The sequence below is a fragment of the Scyliorhinus torazame genome, chromosome 12, assembly GCF_047496885.1.
Source record: "Scyliorhinus torazame isolate Kashiwa2021f chromosome 12, sScyTor2.1, whole genome shotgun sequence".
Taxonomy (NCBI): Eukaryota; Metazoa; Chordata; class Chondrichthyes; order Carcharhiniformes; family Scyliorhinidae; genus Scyliorhinus; species Scyliorhinus torazame.
In genome coordinates, this window is record NC_092718.1 from 195,393,283 (window position 1) to 195,414,144 (window position 20,862).

Genomic DNA, 20,862 nt, shown 5'->3' on the forward strand with positions numbered 1-20,862 from the left:
TTCTACTAGGGATTCTACTAGCATTTCACCTGATTGCTAGAAACTAGTATTTAGATTGTGTGTTTATGTATGTCCTATGGTTTGTTTTGTGTATGGAATGATCTGTCTGGACTGTGCGCAGAACAATACTTTTCACTGTACCTCGGTACACGTGACAGTAAATCAAATCCATCAATAATAAGTGACTTTGGCTGGACAGTGGGGTGGCAGTGGCAAAATGTTACTATGACTGGACTAATAATCCAGAGACCCAAAGTCATGCTCTGGGGACCCGGGTACAAATCCCGCCACAGCAGATGGTGAAATTTGAATTCAACAAAAAAATCTGGAATTAAAAGTCTAAAAGGTGACCATGAAACCACTGTCGATTGTTGTAAAAACCCATTTGGTTGACTAATGTGCTTTAGGGAAGTATAAAAGTACAGTATAAGTAGCAATTCTATTGTCATACAATTAATCTTGTGTTTATCTGTAGACAAACCGGTTTGTTGGTTCTGGGTAAAGAAGGGAACCCAGAATTTCAAACGATGAAGTCAACGTTGGTTGAAAATAAGATTCCGATGGAGAGTTTGACATCTGAAGAATTTTCGAGGAGGTTTCCAGTTGTGAACCTTCCGGAAGAAGAATCTGCCATTCTTGACAAATCAGCTGGAATCTTGTACGCTGATCGAGCTTTAAAGGCCCTTCAGGTAACATCTTGTACATTCTTTCATGGATTGTCACACCGGCTAAATATCATTTCCAATGTTTGAAAATAGTGGAAACTAGGATAGTCAGAGTCCCAATTCCTGTTGCAGTCATACATTTCAACAACTGATTCGACACTACCTCTGTCAAGTGTATTCATTTTGTGTGTTTTATTGTAGAATGGTAGATCATTCCCCCCTTTTAGTGCCTTCTAGGTCCTCCTACAGTTCATGGGATTACTGTAATGCACTGTGCAGCGCTAGAAGGATCCCAGGTTTTTTTACCTTGTTGATGGTGAGTTATTTGAGTCAGTGTGTGGGTTCTACGGTTTATCTCAGCTTGCCTGGCCTTGGGATGGCGAACAAGGCCAAGGCCTTCATTTCTGGTCAGCGCTCGTTGAGCTTTTCATGTTTCGATATTGAGTAAAGGCTGCACAAAGTTTCAAGTGTCATGATCGTGAGAAGAAACTTGGATCTTTCGCAATCCAAGGGTGTCCAAAAGTGCTCCACAATTGATAATCGTACTTTTGAATGATAATCAAAGTTGTACTAGGAAAGGTGTCCAATTTGCACACTGCAAGATCCCATTACCTGCAATCGGACTAAAAACCTGATTATCTGTGTTTTAACGTTGGTTGAGGGATAAATATTGGACAGGACACAGAGGAGAAACCCCTGCACTCCAAATAGTACCATGGAATCTTTTATATTCATCACTTCCGAAAGGCACCCACAACCCTAGTAGAACAAGGGCAGCAAACACATGGTGGAATTACCCACCTGGAGGTTATCATTCAGACTGGGAAATATATCACCGTTCCTTCACTGTGGCTGGTCAAAATCCTGGAACTCCCTCCCAACAGCGCTGTGTACCTACATCACATGGACTGCAATGGTTGAAGAAGGTATCCCACCACCACCTTCTGAAGGGCAATTAGGGGTGGGCAATAAATGCTGACCATGTCATGAAAAATTAAATGACTTGCTATCACTGTCTCGGCTCTTTTTTTTCTTTTTCCAATTAAGGGGCAATTTAACGTGGCCAATTCACCTAACCTGCACATCTTTGGGTTATGAAGGTGAAACCCGTGCAAACATGGGGAGAATGTGCAAACTCCACACGGACAGTGACCCAGGGCCGGGATTCGAACCCGGGTCCTCAGCAGCTCAGTCCCAGTGCTACCCACTACGCCACATGCCGCCCTGTCTCGGCTCTTCCTTCACAAAAATGTATTTAATGAAACTCCTGCTTAAACAAAGAAAGATACAAGTGACACAGGTGGCACAGTGGTTAGCACTGCTGCCTCACAGTACCAGGGATCCAGGTTTGGGTTTGACCCTTGTGACTGTTTGGAGTTTGTACATTCTCCCTGTGTCTGCATGGGTTTCCTTTGGTTACTCCGGTGTCCTCCCATTGTCCAATGATGGCCAGGTTAGGTAGATAGACCATGCTAAATTGCCCCTTAGTGTCCAATAATAAAGATGTACCGGTTAGGTTACGGGCAAAAGGGGAGGGGAGCTGACCTAGGTAGGGTGATCGTTCGGATGGCTGATGCGAATTTGATGGGCCAAAAGGCCTCCTTCCGCACTGTAAGAATTCTATGTATGTTTTATGATAACGGTATAAGTAAAGGACAGAAAAGAAAATCAATGTTCTAAAATAGTTAATGATCGGCTGTAAGCATAGGAGACCCAATTAACCAATCATGCATTCTCACCTGATTTTTAGTGTGAGGACTCTATTTCTGAGGGTTATTTGTATTAATATACTCCAGGTTAGCTCCCTGTAATTGAGAGTTTTCCCTTTGTTGGATATGCAAACTGATACAGACACAAAGGTGTCTGTCATAGGTAGCAACCCTCGAGATGCCTGAAAGGACTATAGGTGCTACAGCAGTAGGTTTCCAAAGCCTGGAATAATTTACAAAGGTTCTTTAGTTTTCCTTTAGCTAGCACACCAAGATGAAATGTCAGGATATTCAGCAATTTCTTTAACAGAGTAACAGTTAATTGATCCCATCTCTCGTTCTTTTATTACTTCCTTTATTAATTTTTTTTTGTTGTGTTTAACACCATCATTTTCAACTCTGATTCGAGCTCAATTACATTGGGACAGGGACCAGAATAGGAATGGGAGAAAGGGTATATAGCAGACGGTAGCACGGCGGTTAGCACTGTTGCTTCACAGCGCCAAGGTCCCGGGTTCGATTGCCGCTTGGGTCACTGTCTGTTTGGAGTCTGCACGTTCTCCCTGAGTCTGCGGGGGTTTCCTCCGGATGCTCCGGTTTCCTTCCACGAGTTCTGAAAGATTTGCTGTTAGGTGAATTGGACATTCTGAATTCTCCCTCTGTGTACCCGAACAGACGCCGGAATGTGACGACTAGGGGATTTTCACAGAAACTTCATTGCAGCTTTAATGCAAACCTACTTGTGACAATAATAAAGATTATTTATTTATTATTTATTTATAAAGTACTTAAATCTACATCTAACTCACTTCAGCAGTAATAATATCTGGATACAATTGAATGGCCTCTTGCGTTTCAGATTTGCCCGCGCTATTGGACGCTTTCCATGCCCAATTTCATGGATTCATTAGCTAATTTTATTAATAGTCTCCAAAGCAGAATTCTTATGCTTTAGCTAAACAGGCACTACCCTGACATTGCCTGAACAGCAGCTGATTGAAATTAATCTATAGTAAACTTATTCAGGTGGTGGTTCAATATTAGGACAGCAGTGTGGAAATAACTACTTTCTGCAGAAGTGTATGCTCATGAATCCATTTAGATACTTAAGACTTGGTTATTAACGTGGGTATCTGAGCATGAAAGTCTGCAAAGAGCCGATTTTGTACTCACCGAGGTCATTGCACAACTCTTGCATTTTTAAACTCTCCTCGGGGGCCCAATTTTCCTTTCAGCAGAAAGTGTGCAAATGAATCCTCCTCACTGACTTCTTCCTGACATGGTAGGATGGTTTTGGGCTGCGGGAACAGAATGAGTGTGGGGCGCATTGGCTGGCCTGAGTTTGGGGGGGTCTTCGCTCCTGGACCTGGGTCAGCTGTCTGGGAGAGGATGCTCAGGCAGTCAAAAGTAGCTGTCTGACCCCATTGCAAGGCGAACCAGCAATCGGGTAAATCACAGCGAGTGGGGTTCGGGAGTGATAGGGTAGGGGAATGGTCAGGAGGGAGAGCCATCGTGGGCCCTGTTACTTCTCCTGTTTCTGGACCCTTTATTTCCCTTTTCCCATTTTGAGCCTCTCTCTCAATCATGCAGGATATTTTTTCACCTTTCAGGATTCCAACAGTCAATTCACCAAACAATCTCAGAAAGATCCTAGTAAAATGATAGTGCCCCTTGTTGGCATCTGGTTAAAAATGTTGTCCAGTACATATGCAGCAAGTGTCATTAATATTAAGAGTAGCAACAATATAATGCAGTGTCCATTTGATTGCACCCTATTGGTGATCTCACCACGACAATTAAACAAACCAGAAAGTGCAAATTTTACATCAACAACATCGTGCAATATTGTAAATTTGACAGGAAAATATTGTATTATTTATTTAAAAACTGTGCAGGAGATAACACTGATTTCAGTGACTGCCTCGGTCCACATTAATATGTTCTGCACATTGCACAATATGGACACAGTGAGAGCAAATTCATATTTGGGGAAAAGATTCAATACTTGTAACCCAGATAAACTACACAAGGGCCGGAATTGTTTGGCCGTTCACACTGAGGATGCAGCCAGCCAATGGCAGGTCACCTCTGCGCGACTGGCCTTGGGTAAAATCCCACCCAAGATCTTGTCAATTCTGTAGAAGAAGACTTTAATCTGTGAATGATATTATTGAATATAATAACTTCATACAAGGGGTGTAATCGGATTCTATTTTATCAGTAACCTCATTGGGTAAAATGATCAAATGACTCCTGAGCAACAAAGTGAAATGATTTGAATATCCAATGTCTTTGGTGTCAGTGAGATGCATTGGAGCCCTCAGGTGTCTTTGTACAATCGTAATCGTAAAGAGGCCAGAGGGCAATGGCCAAATGGTTCACAATTGTATCTGTGTTTTCTTGATCAGCAAGTGGGGAGGCGATGGTGCAGTGGTACAGTCGCTGGACTAGTAATCCAGGATAATGATCTGGGGACCCAGGTTCGAATCCCACCACGGCAGGTGGTGGAATTTAAACTCAATAAAATATCTGGAATTAAAAGTTTAATGGTGACCATGAAACCATTGTTGACTGTTGTAAAAACGAATGTCCTTTAGGGAAGGATTTCTGCCATCTTTTCCTGACCTGGCCTCCATGTGACTCCAGATCCACAGCAATGTCTCTTAAAAAATGCCACTCAGCTCAAGGACAATTAGGGAAGGGCAACAAATGCTGGCCTTGCCTGTGACGCCCACATCCCATGAAAGAATTTAAAAAAGTCGAAAGACTCATTTATTTAATTATGTAGTACAAACCCTTAAAAGGACCCTGCTTTTTAGCACTTTCTGCACCTCCCTCTCTTGGGCTTTGGGACTAGTTTTGGGACCTGTTTTCCCACTCGGGTCATAGTTTATCTGCCTGCAGAACTTTCCAGGTTAAGATGCGAAGGGTCAAGTTCTGAGCATATACAAACGTAAGTATAGTTACCTGCACATTTTAAACTATAAATGATAATCCTTTGACCAATAACATGGGGAATGTCGTGCAGCTTTTATGTGTTGGTTATAATGTGCACTCGGTGGTATTGACTCCATCAGAATCTGACCGTTTTAATACCTATTAATTGAGGAATTTTACAGTATCTATCAATACAAATGAAAACTGTACTCCTTGTATTAATAAATTGGATATGTACATCGGTTGAAGAGACCTGAGCAATAATGATACAACCCCAAAGTTCAGATAATGTACTCTTGCCCCGAAACTCCTACTTAGTCTTGATACTGATTGGAGAATCAAAGGGAATATTTGTCAGGTCTGTTGCGAGTCCTGGAAGGTTATTTTGGTCTAAAATGAAAACAGAAAATGTTAGAATAGGGTGGCACAGAATGTGATACACTAGCCTCCCCCAGTCCAAAGTTATAGAAGCCAGTCCAAAGTTACTCCCAGCTTCCAACAGACCCGGAATGTGACCCAGCTGAATTCTGAATGGCGGCCAACAGTCTTTTCCCTTGCTGTGTGTAGCAGCTGCTGATTCCCCGTTTCTCTTTCTGAGACCCTCTCTCTATCTGGGGTCTGACTTGCCACTGCCTGGACCTGCCCCCACAGGCTAAGTCCGACTGGTTTATGACTTGCCACTGTCTCCACCAGCCTCCACAGGCTAAGTCCGACTGGTTTATGATTTGCCACTGTCTCCACTGGTTCATGACTTGCCACTGCCTGGACCTGCCTCCACAGGCTGAGTCCGACTGGTTTATGATTTCCCACTGGTTCATGACTTGCCACTGCCTGGACCTGCCTCCACAGGCTAAGTCTCTCAGTCAGTAAGCCTGCAAGCATTAAGGGCAGCTGTGTCTCTCTTTGTTTCAGGTATTAAATCTGGCCATTGGATTTGAAAAAGACTTGAGCTGGGCCCCCGGTCCTCATGGCATAGCCCTATCTCTGGGCAAAACCAGTCGGAGATCACATGCCATTTTACCTTGAATTAAAACAGACAGTTTAAAACATAACCATCTTCTAAAACCTCACACTTGTAATAATGGTGCAAAAGAGAGCAAACTGATTTTTGAAAATGGCGTATAATTCAGCCCTGCGTTCATTTAAAATATTGTCACGTTTAGAAAGCGTAAAAGGTAAGAATGAAATAGTAATTTATTGGAGATTAATGTTTATCTATTGCACTTTAATTTGTTGGCAACTATATTTTAATTAATAGTTCAGAGTTGCTGAGAAACCAAAATGTCATTTCTATCAACATTGTAATACAGAACATAGATTTCCACATCGGATTCTGCAAGTGAGTAAATTAGTAGTGTTTATTTTTAAATTGGTCAAGTAGAGTTACAGGACTCTTTATTGTTTATATAAAATCAGAGAGTAACCTCAGTACAGGGTATTGATTTATTCACCGTCAATGCACTGTTTTGTTCATAGAGGTAGTAGAAATTTTGACAATGATTGATTTTCTCATGTTCACTCGACATTTTCATTAGGACTGCTCATTGTTCCGAAAGTACACTGATTGACTGAGTTTTGCACAGCCAGGCTACACCAGTCTTGAGCATAATAAAGATCAGCTACCACATGTTAGTGCTGCTTCTTGTGAACCACTAAAGGACATAATAATCTTTATTATTGTCACAAGTAGGTTTACATTAACACTGCAATGAAGTTACTGTGAAAATCCCCTAGCCGCCACACTCCAGCTCCTGTTCAGGTACACAGAGGGAGAATTCAGAATGCCCAATTCATCTAACAAGCACGTCTTTTGTGACTTGTGGGAGGAAACCGGAGCGCCCGGAGGAATCCTTCAACTGTCCCAACATATTTTGGTTCTGAAAAAAGGTTGGTTGAAGTTAGACAACATGTACGAACAAAGTAGGCCATTTGGCCCCTTCAAGCCTGCTCCACCATCCGCTAAGATTGTGGCTGATCTGTTGGTGTTCCCATCTAACTCTGCCTGCTCTGATGACGTGCCAGCCATGATCATGACCAATGGATTCACCACGACTCACCACACTGGGAATCTGTTCAATTTCCTCCAACTGCAGGCCAGATTGATTACCATCCCATCCTCTGTCATTGAGCTACAGAATGCAGACGATGCTTGCGTCTGCATGCACTTGAAGCTCTAAGCCATCGCCAACAGCTTCACTGAGGCATACGAGAGCATGGGCCTTACACTAAACATCTGTAAGACAAAGGACCTCTATGAACCTGCCTCTGCCATACAGCACTGCCCCACGATGAGGCCTTGGGCAACATGGACCATTTTCCATACCTTGAGAGCCCACTGTCAACAAGGGCAGACAATGGTGTTCAACCCTGCGTTCAGTATGCCAGCACAGCCTTTGGTCGACTGAGGGAAGAGTCTTTGAAGACCAGGACCTCAGATCCAGCACCAAGCTCATGGTCTACAGAGCAGTAATGATACCTGCCATCCAATACGGCTCAGAGATGGGGACTATGTACAGCAGTCACCTCACAATCCTGGCAAAATGCCTCCAGTGCTGCATCTGCAGAATCCTGAATATCCATTGGTAGGATAGTCATATAGATGTCAGTGTTCTCGTTCACGCCAACATCCACAGCATTGGTCACAGTCTATCGGCTCTGCTGGGCGGTCTTCCAGTAGCAGCCATGGTCTGATTGGACGCACACAAGATGACCCCTCCATGGAGGTGTTGGCTTTGGCCCTTTCTGTCCATTCAAGGGGTGATCTTTGTGGATAAAGTTTGAAGTGAGAGGAGGGTGGTGGTTTCTCTCCCACATGGGAATGTCGGCGGGGTATCAGACCCGGAAAAAGTGGATGAGAGCCCTAGCTCAGGGGTTGGAGGACAGTCGTGGCACAGCACCATTGGAGAAAATGGCAGAGGGGGAAGGGTCGTCATCGTCTGCCAGACTGGAGCAGATGATGGACTTCATTAAGGGGGAATTATGGCAACAGTGAAAGGAGATGCAGAGAGACTGGTCTAGAGCGATTGAGGGAGCAGTAGACCCTCTCCGGGGGACTTTGGATCGTGTGGAGAAGCGCTTGGAATCGCAAGGCGCAATGATCCAAGAGGTGGAAAGGACGGTGTCGGACCATAGTGACCGGATTGTTTCATTGGAGGCGGAGATGGCGATGCTTGGGGAGGCCTGCAAGGTGCTGTGTGCAAGGGTGGACGGCCAGGAGAATCGGTCCAGGCGACAAACATGCGAATCCTGGGTTTGCCGGAGGGAGTAGAGGGAACGAGTGCCATGGGTTGCATTGCTAGGATGTTTTAGAAGTTGGTGGAGGAGAGGATCTTCGATGATGTCCCAAAGGTGGATCATGTCCATCAATCCTTGAGACAGAGGCCAAGGGCGGGAGAGCAGCCTCTGGCAGTGATTGTGCACAAATTCCAGGGCAAGGAAATGATTCTGAGATGGGCTAAGGCAACTCAAGATTGTAATTGGGAGGGGAATCTGATCTGATCTATCAAGACATTGGCCAAGTGATGGATGGGGTTCAACAAGGCCAAAGCGGCCCTTTATTGAAGCAAGATTCGGTTTGGGGTGCTGTACCCAGCCAAACTTCAGGTGATTTTTAAGGGCAGGGAACATTACTTTATGACCCTGGAAGAGGCGAATTAGGTGTTAGGGGAGGGCTACTGTTTGGACTTTTGTATAGTTTACGACTTCTTATGTTGATTTTTTGTGTTTGTAATTGTTATGTGGTACACGTTGTTAAAAAAGCTGTTGACTCTGGGTATGTGTGGGGGGGGGGGTAGATCGGGGATATCTATGGGTGGTTGTGGGGGAAAGAGAAGGCGCTTGTGGAAGGGATTAAGTGGAATGGGGGGGAAGAATTGGGGTTTGAGCTGGGGTGGGGGGCCTGGAGTGAAATAATCGGGTCACCTCAACCTCCTTTTATGCGAGGATGAGCCTTATAGAAGGTGGTACATAGGGTCTACCCGACACAGACCCGGATGAATGGATTTTTCCTGGGAGTGGAGGATGTATGGAAGGGGACCAGCTTTTCACGTTCATATGTTCTGGGGGGTGTACAAATCTGGAGGATTTCTGGGAGGTGGTTTTTGAGACTCTGTCGGGTGTAGTGAGAGGGGGGTGGGGGGTGGGGGGGGGAGTCAGGATGACGCCATGCCTTTTGGTGGCAATTTTTGGGATGTCTGAGGTGAAGGGAGCCGATGATGTGGCCTTTGCCTGATTGCCCGGCAGTGGAATTTACTGAGTTGGAGTCGGTGGCGCCGCAAAGGGTCACGGAACGGTTGGGGGATCTGTACGGATTCTTAAGACTGGAAAAGACTAAATTTGCCCTTACGGGGTCGGTGTGGTGTTCTTTGTGTTGCTTATAGTCAGGATGGATTTGTAGTGTACACAAAAACCATAAAAAGTGAAGTCAAATAAACAAAGTTAATATTTATTATACAGTTCGTTCATTATTCCTAAAGCAAGCTAAATAATAACTAACCCCACAATCTACACTACACTAACACTTGTCTCATGCACACTATCTTAAATTGTTCCCTGCTCCTAGTCTCTCTGACCTCCTCTGCACTCTCCACACTCCCAGAAGCCTGACAGGCATTCCCTTTTATATGTCTACTCCCCAGCTCCATCTGGTGGTCGAATACAATAGTACATTGACTCTTAATGTGCCAGACAGTACACATAATATCACAGTCAGAAGAGAGATTTTACATGCAGTGGAGGCCTTTTCAGTCCGTGTTTTGAGGACTTGTTTATTGCCAGTGGGGAGGGAGGGGTTTGGGGGGCGTTTAGGGGTGAATAAGGAGGAAAATTGAGAAACTGTGTGCAACATGTTTATTTTTGAGGCGCTATTTGCCGGATGTATTGATTGTGTTTGGATTAAAATATATATTTTAAAAAGAAGCTCTGCTGGGCGAACCGCATTGTTCACATGCCTTACAGGACTCCCAAAACTAGTGGTCTCTTTGGAGCTTCGACACAGCAAGCGTGCCCCAGGAGGGCAGAGGAAACACTTCAAGGACACCCTCAAAGCCTCCTTGAAAAAGTGCAACATCCCCACCGACATCTCGGAATTCTTGGCTCAAGGCCGCCCAAAGTGGAGGAAAAGCATCTGGGAAGGAGCTGAACACTTCGAGTTTCATCTCCGAGAACGGGGGTTTGGCCAACCTACATTCAGTCCCGAGGAGTTACATCATGACTCTCCAAATTTGCCTGTTTCCTGAGAGCGACATGGGCTATTTTCCTAAGGTCAAAAACTAGAGAGAGACAGACAGAGTGGGAAGCAGGGGTGAAGGGTGTTGTTGAGATTGGAGTCTACCTCCCTACACTTCATTTTATTCCACCACTTGTTGTATCAGGACGTGTTGTATTCCAAACAATCAGCAAACGTGAACTCAGAAAAAAACATTACACTCAACTATTAAAATTTACCAGTCTGTGGAGTCTACCCAGCCAGTAATTGATGTCCATGCTGCTGCCTTCAATGCGGAATAATAAAAGAACACCACACCATTGCGGCCATGCCAACCACAATTAAAGTGCCTCCATTAAGCTGCCTCAGTGTGGCTTCAGCTGGATGTTGGGGCTGGACCTATGAACCACTGGGCGGGATTTACCAACCAACCCGCCGCCGCATGTTTCTAGGTGATGGAAGCGGCCCGCCAGCGAGATTTACTGATCTTGCTGTTATCAACAGGATTTCCCGTTGACTGCACCCCTCATCGCCAGGAAACCTATGCGCCATCGTGGGTCCAGAATATCCCGCCGCCGTGTCCAGCTGGTAGATCCCACCCACGGTTGCTTGCAATATGCAGTAGGTGGGGAGGTTGCTACCGAGACTGAATCTTACATCGCAGAGAGTGCCAGTTGATCTCCTGTGGCATTGCTCACAGAGCTAAGGCCAAGTGCAGTCAGTCTTCAGAGCCAGTCTGGTTATCATACAAATCATAGAATTTACAGTGCAGATGGAGGCCTTTTGGCCCATCGGGTCTGCATCAGCCCTTGGAAAGAGCACTCTACTTAAGCTTAAGCCCACGCCTCCACCCTATCCCTGTAATCACACCTAACCTTTTGGACACTCGGACAAGTTAGCATGGCCAATCCACCTTTCCCGCACATTTTTGGACTTTGGCGGAGGATAAGGCGGTGGAAGCACAGGGAGCAAGAACACTCCTCAGTGGGAGGAGGGAGAAACAAGAAGACAAGCTCCTGTGTGGCGCAAGGATTTGCCAGATCCTCAGCAGGATATTGGTGCCTTTGAGGAGGCCTTGTTTGTTACATTTAGGTTCAGCTCTGTCCTTTTTCTTCCTGTGCAGACCTTGTGGATTGTAGAGGGCACAGACATCAATATGCAAAGCTGCAGTTGTACATGTTAACAGCTGAATGTTCCTGGCATTAGCAGCTAACACTTTATCATTGGTAGTGGTGGTGGGAGGGGGGTGACTACCAATTTTAATAGCGAATAGGTGAGCATACATTTTGATGTGATAGAGCTTAGCTTTTTATAAACATATTTAAAAATATCCCTGAAACTAGACTTAGACCTGAATTATGTACTGTGTTTAAAGATCAATAATACCTATTTTTCTTTTGAAGCTTCCACTGCTCAAGCATGATTTTGTAAAGTTTAAGTGTGTACAAAATGTATTAATAGATAGGATGCCTTTAACTAATTCTGTTCCAGTGCGATAATGGGTCAAAGTGATGCAGGTCAGAGAAACCGGTCAGCAGATAACTGGAATTGGGAAAAGTTTAATCATTTAAAATAGGAGATAGATATTCAGAGCAAGGGTGAAAAATAGATCTCTCCTGCTCCTTTAATATTTGTAAATATATTTTCTGGATCACAGAGAAATAATTACCAGAAATAATGGCGTGTTCTGCATGGTTTCACAAGGCAAAATTAAATATTTTGCAGGATTTGTTCCGGAGGTTTGGAGGAACCATTTGCGACGGTGAAAAAGTTGTTGATATACAGCCTGGATCACTGGTTACCGTGACAACCACTGCAAGAATTTACAGAGCAAAAAGTCTGGTGATTACTGCTGGACCTTGGACAAATAAATTATTGAACCAGCTGAGACTACAACTTCCTCTGAAGGTACAAGGTATTTAATAAATCTCACTCAATCAACTCATCATCCTGCTATGGTGCTCAGTATAAAGTGACCTCCTAGTACTTCAATCCAATCAAAGCTGCATTAGAGTAATGTGTTCCAGGAATTTTGTTTGGATATGATAGACACTGACAGTGCTGAACTCTTGGTGATCAATGGGGGAATTATCAGTCAATAAACTTTGCAGTCATTGCTGTGATCATTAATACTTGGACACACTGCCTCCACCCCCCCCCCCCCCCCCCCCCCCCCCACACACACACACACACATACACTAATAATGGAACCCTGGCTGGTTCCTGTTATCTATTCCCCCACCCTACCACCTCTCAAGCCCAACCCTGAGCCCCCATCATTGCACAAGTTCCATGTTTAGTATACAATCTGCGCCATTTAACACCACTGGGATAGGCAACTGATCTCGCTGCTGCTGTTTCAAGAATAGTCGCCCTCATATGAGCAGTTCACTATTGTGCACCTCCCTGCCTTTTGTGACTTGCAACCAAACTGTGTTGGCTAAACCAATCTGTTGGTCTCCTCGATATTTGGAAGGCACTGCTTTATTGCCGGTTGTGATGTTCAACATAACCTGGGGAGGGTGGGTGTGATGGAGAAAGAGAGAGAATGACACAGAGTGGGGCAGGGAGAGAGATAAACAACCTGGAGAGGGTTTGGAGAGGAAGCAAGAGAGATGGAGAGAGAAAACGACACCGACTGGGGGAAAGAGAGAGCAGTACAAGCAGAGGAAGCAGAAACAAGAGAGCGAAACGCACAAACTGGGGAGGGAGAGTTCATGCTGGGCTGCTGTATAACGTGTTTTATTACAGGAGTCGGGCCGATTTGGTGCTTTTAAAAATGTAATCTTTCATGGGATGTGGATGCGGACGCAAAAGCTTGCATTTTTTGCCTATCAGTAATTGCCCTGGAACTGAGTGGCTTGTGAGGCCTTTTCAGAAGGCAGCAAAGAGTTAACCACTTTACTGTGGGTCTGGAGTCACATGTAGGCCATACCGGGTAAGGATGGCAGATTTCCTTCTCTGAAGGACATTAGTGAACCAGATGGGTTGTTACAACAATCCATGACTGTTTTATGGTCACCATTACTGAGACTGGCTTTTTTAACTTCCAGATGTTATTAACTAAATTTAAGTTCTCACCAGCTGCCATGGTGGGATTTGAACTCATGGCCACCAGAGCATGAACCTGAATGACTGGTCCAGTAATATTATGTTACTATGTTACCATTTCCCCTGTGTGCTTGAGGACATAGCCTCACCTCCCCTGATGCTGGGCTTTAGTTATGGGGCATGGAAATCATAGCAGTATCATGTGATCAGATACCATGGGCGGGATTCTCCAACCCCCCGCCAGAATCCCGCCCTCGCCGGTTGCCGAATTTTCCGGCACCGGATATTCGGCGGGGGCGGGAATCGCGCCGGTCGGCGGGACCCCCCCCCCCCCCCCCCCCGGCGATTCTCGGGCCCGCTGCTGGAATGCCTGTCCCGCCGGCGAGAATCAAACCACCTCTCTCACCGCCGGGAATGGGCGGCGCGGGCGGGCTCCAGGGTCCTGGGGGGGGGGGGGGGCGCGGGGCGATCTGGCCCGGGTGGGTGCCCCGATCCGCGGGCGGGCCTGTGCCATGGGGGCACTCTTTTCCCTCCGCCTCGGCCACAGTCTTCACCATGGCCGCGTGTAAGAGTAACTTGGTTCAGAGAGATTGAAGCTCTATGGTCAGATTCCCTTTGATGCTATTGGAATGCGCTGCTCTGCATTAAGAGAGTGTTGATGTATAAAATCTAACCCCAGATCTCAGGGACTGCGCAAGCGTGCAAAGGGCTATTGCTGGAGTATGACCAGCAAAAATGGCACAGTTGGCCGATTCTAACGAAAGGTCATTGACCTGAAGCGTTAATTCTGTTTTTCCTTCTCCACAATTGCTGCCAGAACTGTTGAGTACTTCAAGCGTTTTATATTATTTTTTCATCTTGAAGTGCAGTCTTCATTTTATCTAAAATTTGCTTGTGAGCTCACTCCAAAGCCTTATAAAAAAAATGAACAACAGCCATATAATTGGAAATCCGGCAATCTGTACAATGATCTTCAATTTCAGGTTCAGACAAAACGTGATCCCAAGACTTCACACAAACAAAATTCTTTCCAATTACTTAGCAAATCTCCAAAGTGTCTGATCTTTTGACTGACAATAAACAGCTTATTTGAAGGTATGTTGAAATTCAAAAGTTTTTTCTGACATTTTGATGCCATGAGGATTCACCTTCTCTGAACAAAAGTGTGAATGAGAAGGTGACTGCCAGCCCATTGGCTCATCCTGACATCACAATTATTACTCAAGCTTCATAATTGCAATTCATGATATTATTTTTTATTTGAAATACATTTTGTGTGCCCAATTAATTTTTTCCAATTAAGGGGCGATTGCGCGTGGCCAATCCACCTACCCTGCAGGTCCTTCAGTTGTGGGAGTGAGACCCAGGCAGAGGTGAGGAGAATGTGCAAACTCCACACGGACAATGACCCAGTGGCGGGATCGAACCCGGGTCCTCAGTGCCGTAGGCAGCAGTGCCAACCACTGCGCCACCCTGCCGCCTGCAATTCATGATATCATGAGCTTATTGCCTTGTAAACATCCCTATAGGTGTCCTATTTTCATAATGTTAGCAGAATGAATGAAAACCGAGAACACCAGATAACCTCAGCAGGTCAGGCAGCATCTGTGGAGAGAGAAACAGGATTAACATTTCAGATCACGGACCTTGTCATCAGAACCCTAAACGAAGAGTTTTCCTTTGGTAGTTTGTTTACATAATCATCTTTTTTGATGTTTTTCTTGTCAGTATGCAAAGCAATTTCCTTTCTGGGAACAAATGTACTGCCAAAAGGTTGTGGTCGTTTTTTTATGAAGAAGAGGGTGGCGGTAATAACTTTTATTTTTCGTCATCAATTTTCATCTTCTGGAGAGGTTGAGCCCTTGTTGTGGTTTTTCCGGCCCCTTAATGCATTGCAAACCTTTCCACAATGCTCCTTAGCCTCAACATCCCCACACATATCCTTCCAGAATACCAGCTAGTGATCATTGGGTGTTCTGGCTGATGTTCTACCTTCTAATCTAGGTCACCAAACACCATAAATAAACCCATCACAAAACGGACATTCAACCTCAGGCCTACGTGGTCTGTGTGGCTCAGACATTGGCTAAACCTGTTGGCGGATTGGGGATAGTCATGTTTTGTGTTTCATATCTCCAGGTTTCTGGGCTTTCAGTGTTAAATGATGGCAACCTTCTGGCAATGTATGTTAATACAGTCATATGGTCTGCTATGAAGTAATGATGCATGGGAACATCTGTTTGTTTCCGTAATATGATTTGAGCTGTATTATTAGTTGAGCTACAATGCAGAAAACAGGAGCTTCTCCAGATGGAGAAAGAGGGAGTTTAATAGCCCATAACTCCTTGATTGCCACTTAAGAACGATGTTGGGAGAGGCTGCAGAACGGTTGGCGGAACAGTTAACGGTTTGCGGGACAGTTAACGGTTCAGGTGAAATTGTGGAATCTCTGCGCAGGAAACACAAATTCAGCTGCACCTTTAGGATCAGTTCAATCAACTCTTGGTGAATACTGGATCATAAGCAATTGAAGTAGGAGTAGATCATACGGCCCCTCAAGCCAACTCCGTCATTTAATAAGTTCAGGGTTGATCTTCCAGTTCAGCTACTTTCCCACTCTATCCCCATACCCTGTGATTCCCTTGACATCCAAAAATCTATTGGTCTTATTCATGAATATACTCCATGGTTGAGTATCCACATCCCTCTGGAGTGGAGAATTCCAAAGATTCCACAACACCAAGTGAAGACATTTTTCCACATCTCTGTCCTAAATGACCAATCCCTTAACCCGAGACTAGAAACCTTAGCACCAGTCTCTCCACTCAGGAAGGGAATTGAGAGTTTCTCAATATCCATTATTCTGAGCAGTGAAGAATATGAAGCCAAATACACATATGTGAAAATGGCTGGAACTTAAATGAGGAAGACAGAACATCGTGAGAGCACCATGGTGCAGTGGTTCTCACTGCTGCCTCATAGCGCCAGGGACCCGGGTTTAGTTCTGACCTTAGGTGACTGTGTGGAGTTTGTACATTCTCCCCGCGTCTTCGTGGGTTTCCTCCGGGTGCTCTGGATTCCTCCCACATTCCAAACATGTGCAGGTTAGGTGAATTAGCCATGCTAAATTGCCCCTTAAGTGCCCAAATGTTAGGTGGAGTTGCGGGGGCTTGGGCCTGGGTGGGGTACTCTCTCAGAGGGTTGGTGCAGACTTGATGGGCTGAATGGCCTATTTCTGCACTGTAGGAATTCTGCAGTTCTATATAAATCCTGATGCACCTCACCTGCTTCTCCCCAGGAAGATACTAATGATAAAAACACATTCCCCTCAAAAGAAAAACAGTATAGCTCAATAAAAACTGCTACCTTTGGAGCCTCTTCTTCCCCTATCCTTTAACAGAGTTTGCAATAGTATCACACCAAAAATCACAGAAGGATTTACGGCCCATTCCCTCTTAAGCTCAGCTGAAGACTTCTGCACAGAGGAGATAGGCCTGTTAGCGGAAAAGAGTGTCTCAGAACATAATCTCCCATATTTCATTCAAGGTGACAAATGCTGCCTGCATTTACTGGACATACAACAACCAATTGCAAATCAACAAATGTGCTGAATTGCTTCAGAAGAAAACGAGTGACTGCAATAAACATCACAATATTAGTTCTGATTTCCTTGCCCTGCCATAGATATGAAATTGTAAACACCATTTAACTGTATGCAGTGAGATCACCATATTTATGAATGAGTGTGTGTGGGGGGCGGGGGCGGGGGGGAGAACCGAGGGAAGGAAAGTGAAGACCTGAAATTTCAACCGATTAATCTTATAGTGTTGCCAACAATGTTGGTGTTTTTCGGTCCCACCCAGCAGCGTCGCCAATACTGTGGGTAGTTCTATTTATCTTAGTGAACCACATGCCTTCCCTTATATCGATTAAATGACCACACAACCAGTTAGTTAGTTCAAAAGATGGTTTATTTACACACAGAAAAGTTAGCTCAACATGCAAACACAATGGGCGAAATTCTCCGGAAACGGCGCGATGTCCGCCGACTGGCGCCCAAAACGGCGCCAATCAGACGGGCATTGCGCCGCCCCAAAGGTGCGAAATGCTCCGCATCTTTGGGAGCCGAGCCTCAACATTGAGGGGCTAGGCCGACGCCGGAGGAATTTCCGCCCCGCCAGCTAGCGGAAACGGCCTTTGTTGCCCCGCCAGCTGGCGCGGAAATGACATCTCCGGGTGGCGCATGCGCGGGAGCGTCAGCGGCCGCTGACAGTTTCCCACGCATGCGCAGTGGAGGGAGTCTCTTCCACCTCCACCATGGTGGAGACCGTGGCGGAGGCGGAAGGGAAAGAGTGCCCCCACGGCACAGGCCCGCCCGCGGATCGGTGGGCCCTGATCGCGGGCCAGGCCACCGTGGGGGCACCCCCCCCCGGGGTCAGATCGCCCCGCGCCCCCCCCCAGGACCCCGGAGCCCGCCCACGCCGCCTTGTCCCGCCAGTAAGGTAGGTGATTTAATTTACTCCGGCGGGACAGATAATTTATCGGCGGGACTTCGGCCCATCCGGTGCCGGAGACTTCGGCAACCGGCGGGGGCGGGATTCACGCCAGCCCCCAGCGATTCTCCGACCCGGCAGGGGGTCGGAGAATGTCGCCCAATATCTACTACGAGTTAAACTACACCTATCAGCTACAATAATCTATACTTAACTTCAGGGCGACTGGCATTGTGCAAATGGATAAGGCCTTTATCTGGATTTCACTTGGCTGGTTCATAGAAAGTGGCTCTGCTGGGCTCATTAGTCAGGTAGCGATAGTTGGTCTTGAACTTAGCTGGCTGTTCCTGCTGCAATTGGGTTGGCACAGGCTGGATACAAAAGAGACAGAACACATGGCTGTGTCCTCTTTTATCCCTGTGGGATTTTGCGCTCTTTTGGGTGGTCCTTAACCTTGAACCCAATAGTTTGACAGGGCTCTGATCACGGTTTTCGATTTCGGCCAATAAAAGGGCGGGTGCCTTGGTGGCTGGGTAGCGGTCATTGGCCTTGGCAGTCATGCTTTCTGAGTAAGGGAAGTGGCGCCAATCAGTCTGTGGCTGTACCGGTTGCTTGATTGGAGTTCTATTGTCCTGGGAAAATGGGCCATTAAAATGCAAATGAGCGGAGGTTTCGATCAGGTCTGGTTACCTGTGTTTCAGATACACATAGGCTCTGTATCTGTCTGAGTCCTGGGTTGGCCATAATTCCCATCTTAGATGGCTACAATAGGAAGTGCATCCACACTTGTCTGAGTGAAAAGCATAATTGGAATTGGTTCTCCAATTATTCAAGAGGTGCACGGTAGCACAGTGGTTAGCATTGTTGCTTCACAGCTCCAGCGTCCCAGGTTCGATTCCCGGCTTGGGTCATTGCCTGTGTGGAGTCTGCACGTTCTCCCCATGTCTGCATGGGTTTCCTCCGGGTGCTCCGGTTTCCTCCCACAGTCCAAAGATGTGCAGGTTAGGTGGATTGGCCATGATAAATTGCCCTTAGTGTCCAAAAAGGTTAGGTGGGGTTACTGGGTTACAGGGATAGGGTGGAGGCGCGGGCTTAAGTATTCCATGAAGAGCCTGAGAAGTTCTGGACAGTGGATGATGCATGAAGTCAGGAGGAAAAGCCCAGTAGGACAAGTAAAATATTACCCATCTATTTGCATAGTTCATTTTATATCTGAATAGAGGTGGCATTAAACTGCAGACGGAGGCATTGAGGGAGGTGTGAAATTTACTAGAGGTGCACTCTACTCAGCTATCGAGAGGATTTTCTATTACACCCCGAATCTGCAAAAATCCAACCATATGACTGAAAGACTTGAAGAACAGTACATCTATATCTACCGTGCAGAAGCAATGTTGCTTAAATCACCTGTTCCTTCCTAAAAGCTTATGTGGAAGCTCAAAGCAGCTGTTAGTGTGACAGTAAAATGGGAAGCGCTGTTAGTCCTGTCGTCGTGTTCTAAGCCTTCCTTGCCCCATGACCTCAGTCAGGAGATGCCCTCATTGATCCTCGAAATAGCCACGTTTTATCCACCATTTTAGACACATCACATACACACACGCAAATACTGTCTCATCCCCTTGTCAACCATTGTGGCTTCCCATTTATCCCCATCCTATTCTTCAAAGTAGCACAATTACGCCAGCGCACAGAATGTCGCACCCAATATGTTGTCTCTGGTTGCCAAACTAGAAAAGGTGCAAACATTCTCATCTCTTATATGACTTCACCACCAATATTTGCACACAAGCTGTTCCTTCAATGTTTCTTCCCCCAAACTATAAAACTCCTGCTATCCTATGTGCCTGCACATAAAATATTAACCTACCCAGTGCTTGACTCATCCAGGTACAGGTAATGTGGTCTCTGGCCAACACAAGTACAAGAAACAAGGCAGAACATTATTGGGCCCTCTTTTCCACTGAATTTTAGTAACTGCTCCTGAAGCGCATCTAATAAAGTGTAGACCTTTTTTAAAATTAGGTGGCTATATGAGTATAGTGGGACAGTGCCATGGGGGTGCATGGTGGCACAGTAGTTAGCACTGTTGCACCACAGCGCCAGGGACCTGGGTCCAATCCCCTGCCTTATCCCCGTAACCTCATAACCTCACCTAACCCTTCGCCATCAACAGGAACCAAGAAGTGGTCGAATAACTGCGCTGTCCGCAGGGAGTCTTTTTCTTTTTTTCTTTTTGTGTTTGTGGTGGTGCTGTCGGATGGCATCTTGTAGTTGATAGGTCGTTGACATTGAAGAGGTACCATCAACAGTATCATTCGAGGTCATGGATGTGCCAGATGTTGAAGTCGGATGAGACTGTGCATACTGGTTCTGGCCACATGCTGTGCTGGAAGGGTGATTCTGCTGAGAAGCGTTGAAGCTTGTCGATTTGGAGACCGAATTGCTGCTCGCATCAATGTCTGGTGATGATGTGAAACTAGAACCTTGCATCTGATAGGAATATGCTGTCTGGCCAGGCTGTGGTGCAGCAAATCCTGGCAGTAACTAAGGCATCCAGTCTGTAGCGCAGATTGCGCTGGCGGTAGTCCTCCTTCGGTCTTGATTCCATTAGTGGGCAATCCGTAGTGCTGGCCTGTTTGAGAATATGCTGCATAGACTGCTGGCTTCTGCAGGCTTGAATACTGGGTTTGTCCAGCATGAGCTGTCATTGGCCGCACTGTCGGTGTGGAACAAATGTGTGGACATAGCTGTGGTGAAAATAGGTGTATTCCTCTTGGACTGTAGCTGCTGCTTGTTATTGC

General features: G+C 45.9%; 1 protein-coding gene across 1 annotated transcript in view; it reads left to right on the forward strand.

Annotated features, from left to right (window-relative positions):
* pipox (pipecolic acid oxidase) overlaps window positions 1-20,862 on the forward strand; it is a 100,133-nt gene that overhangs the window by 43,284 nt on the left and 35,987 nt on the right. The window contains 2 exon segments of the mRNA XM_072469585.1: window positions 476-689; window positions 12,243-12,425. Of these exon segments, the coding sequence (XP_072325686.1) occupies window positions 476-689; window positions 12,243-12,425 (397 nt within the window).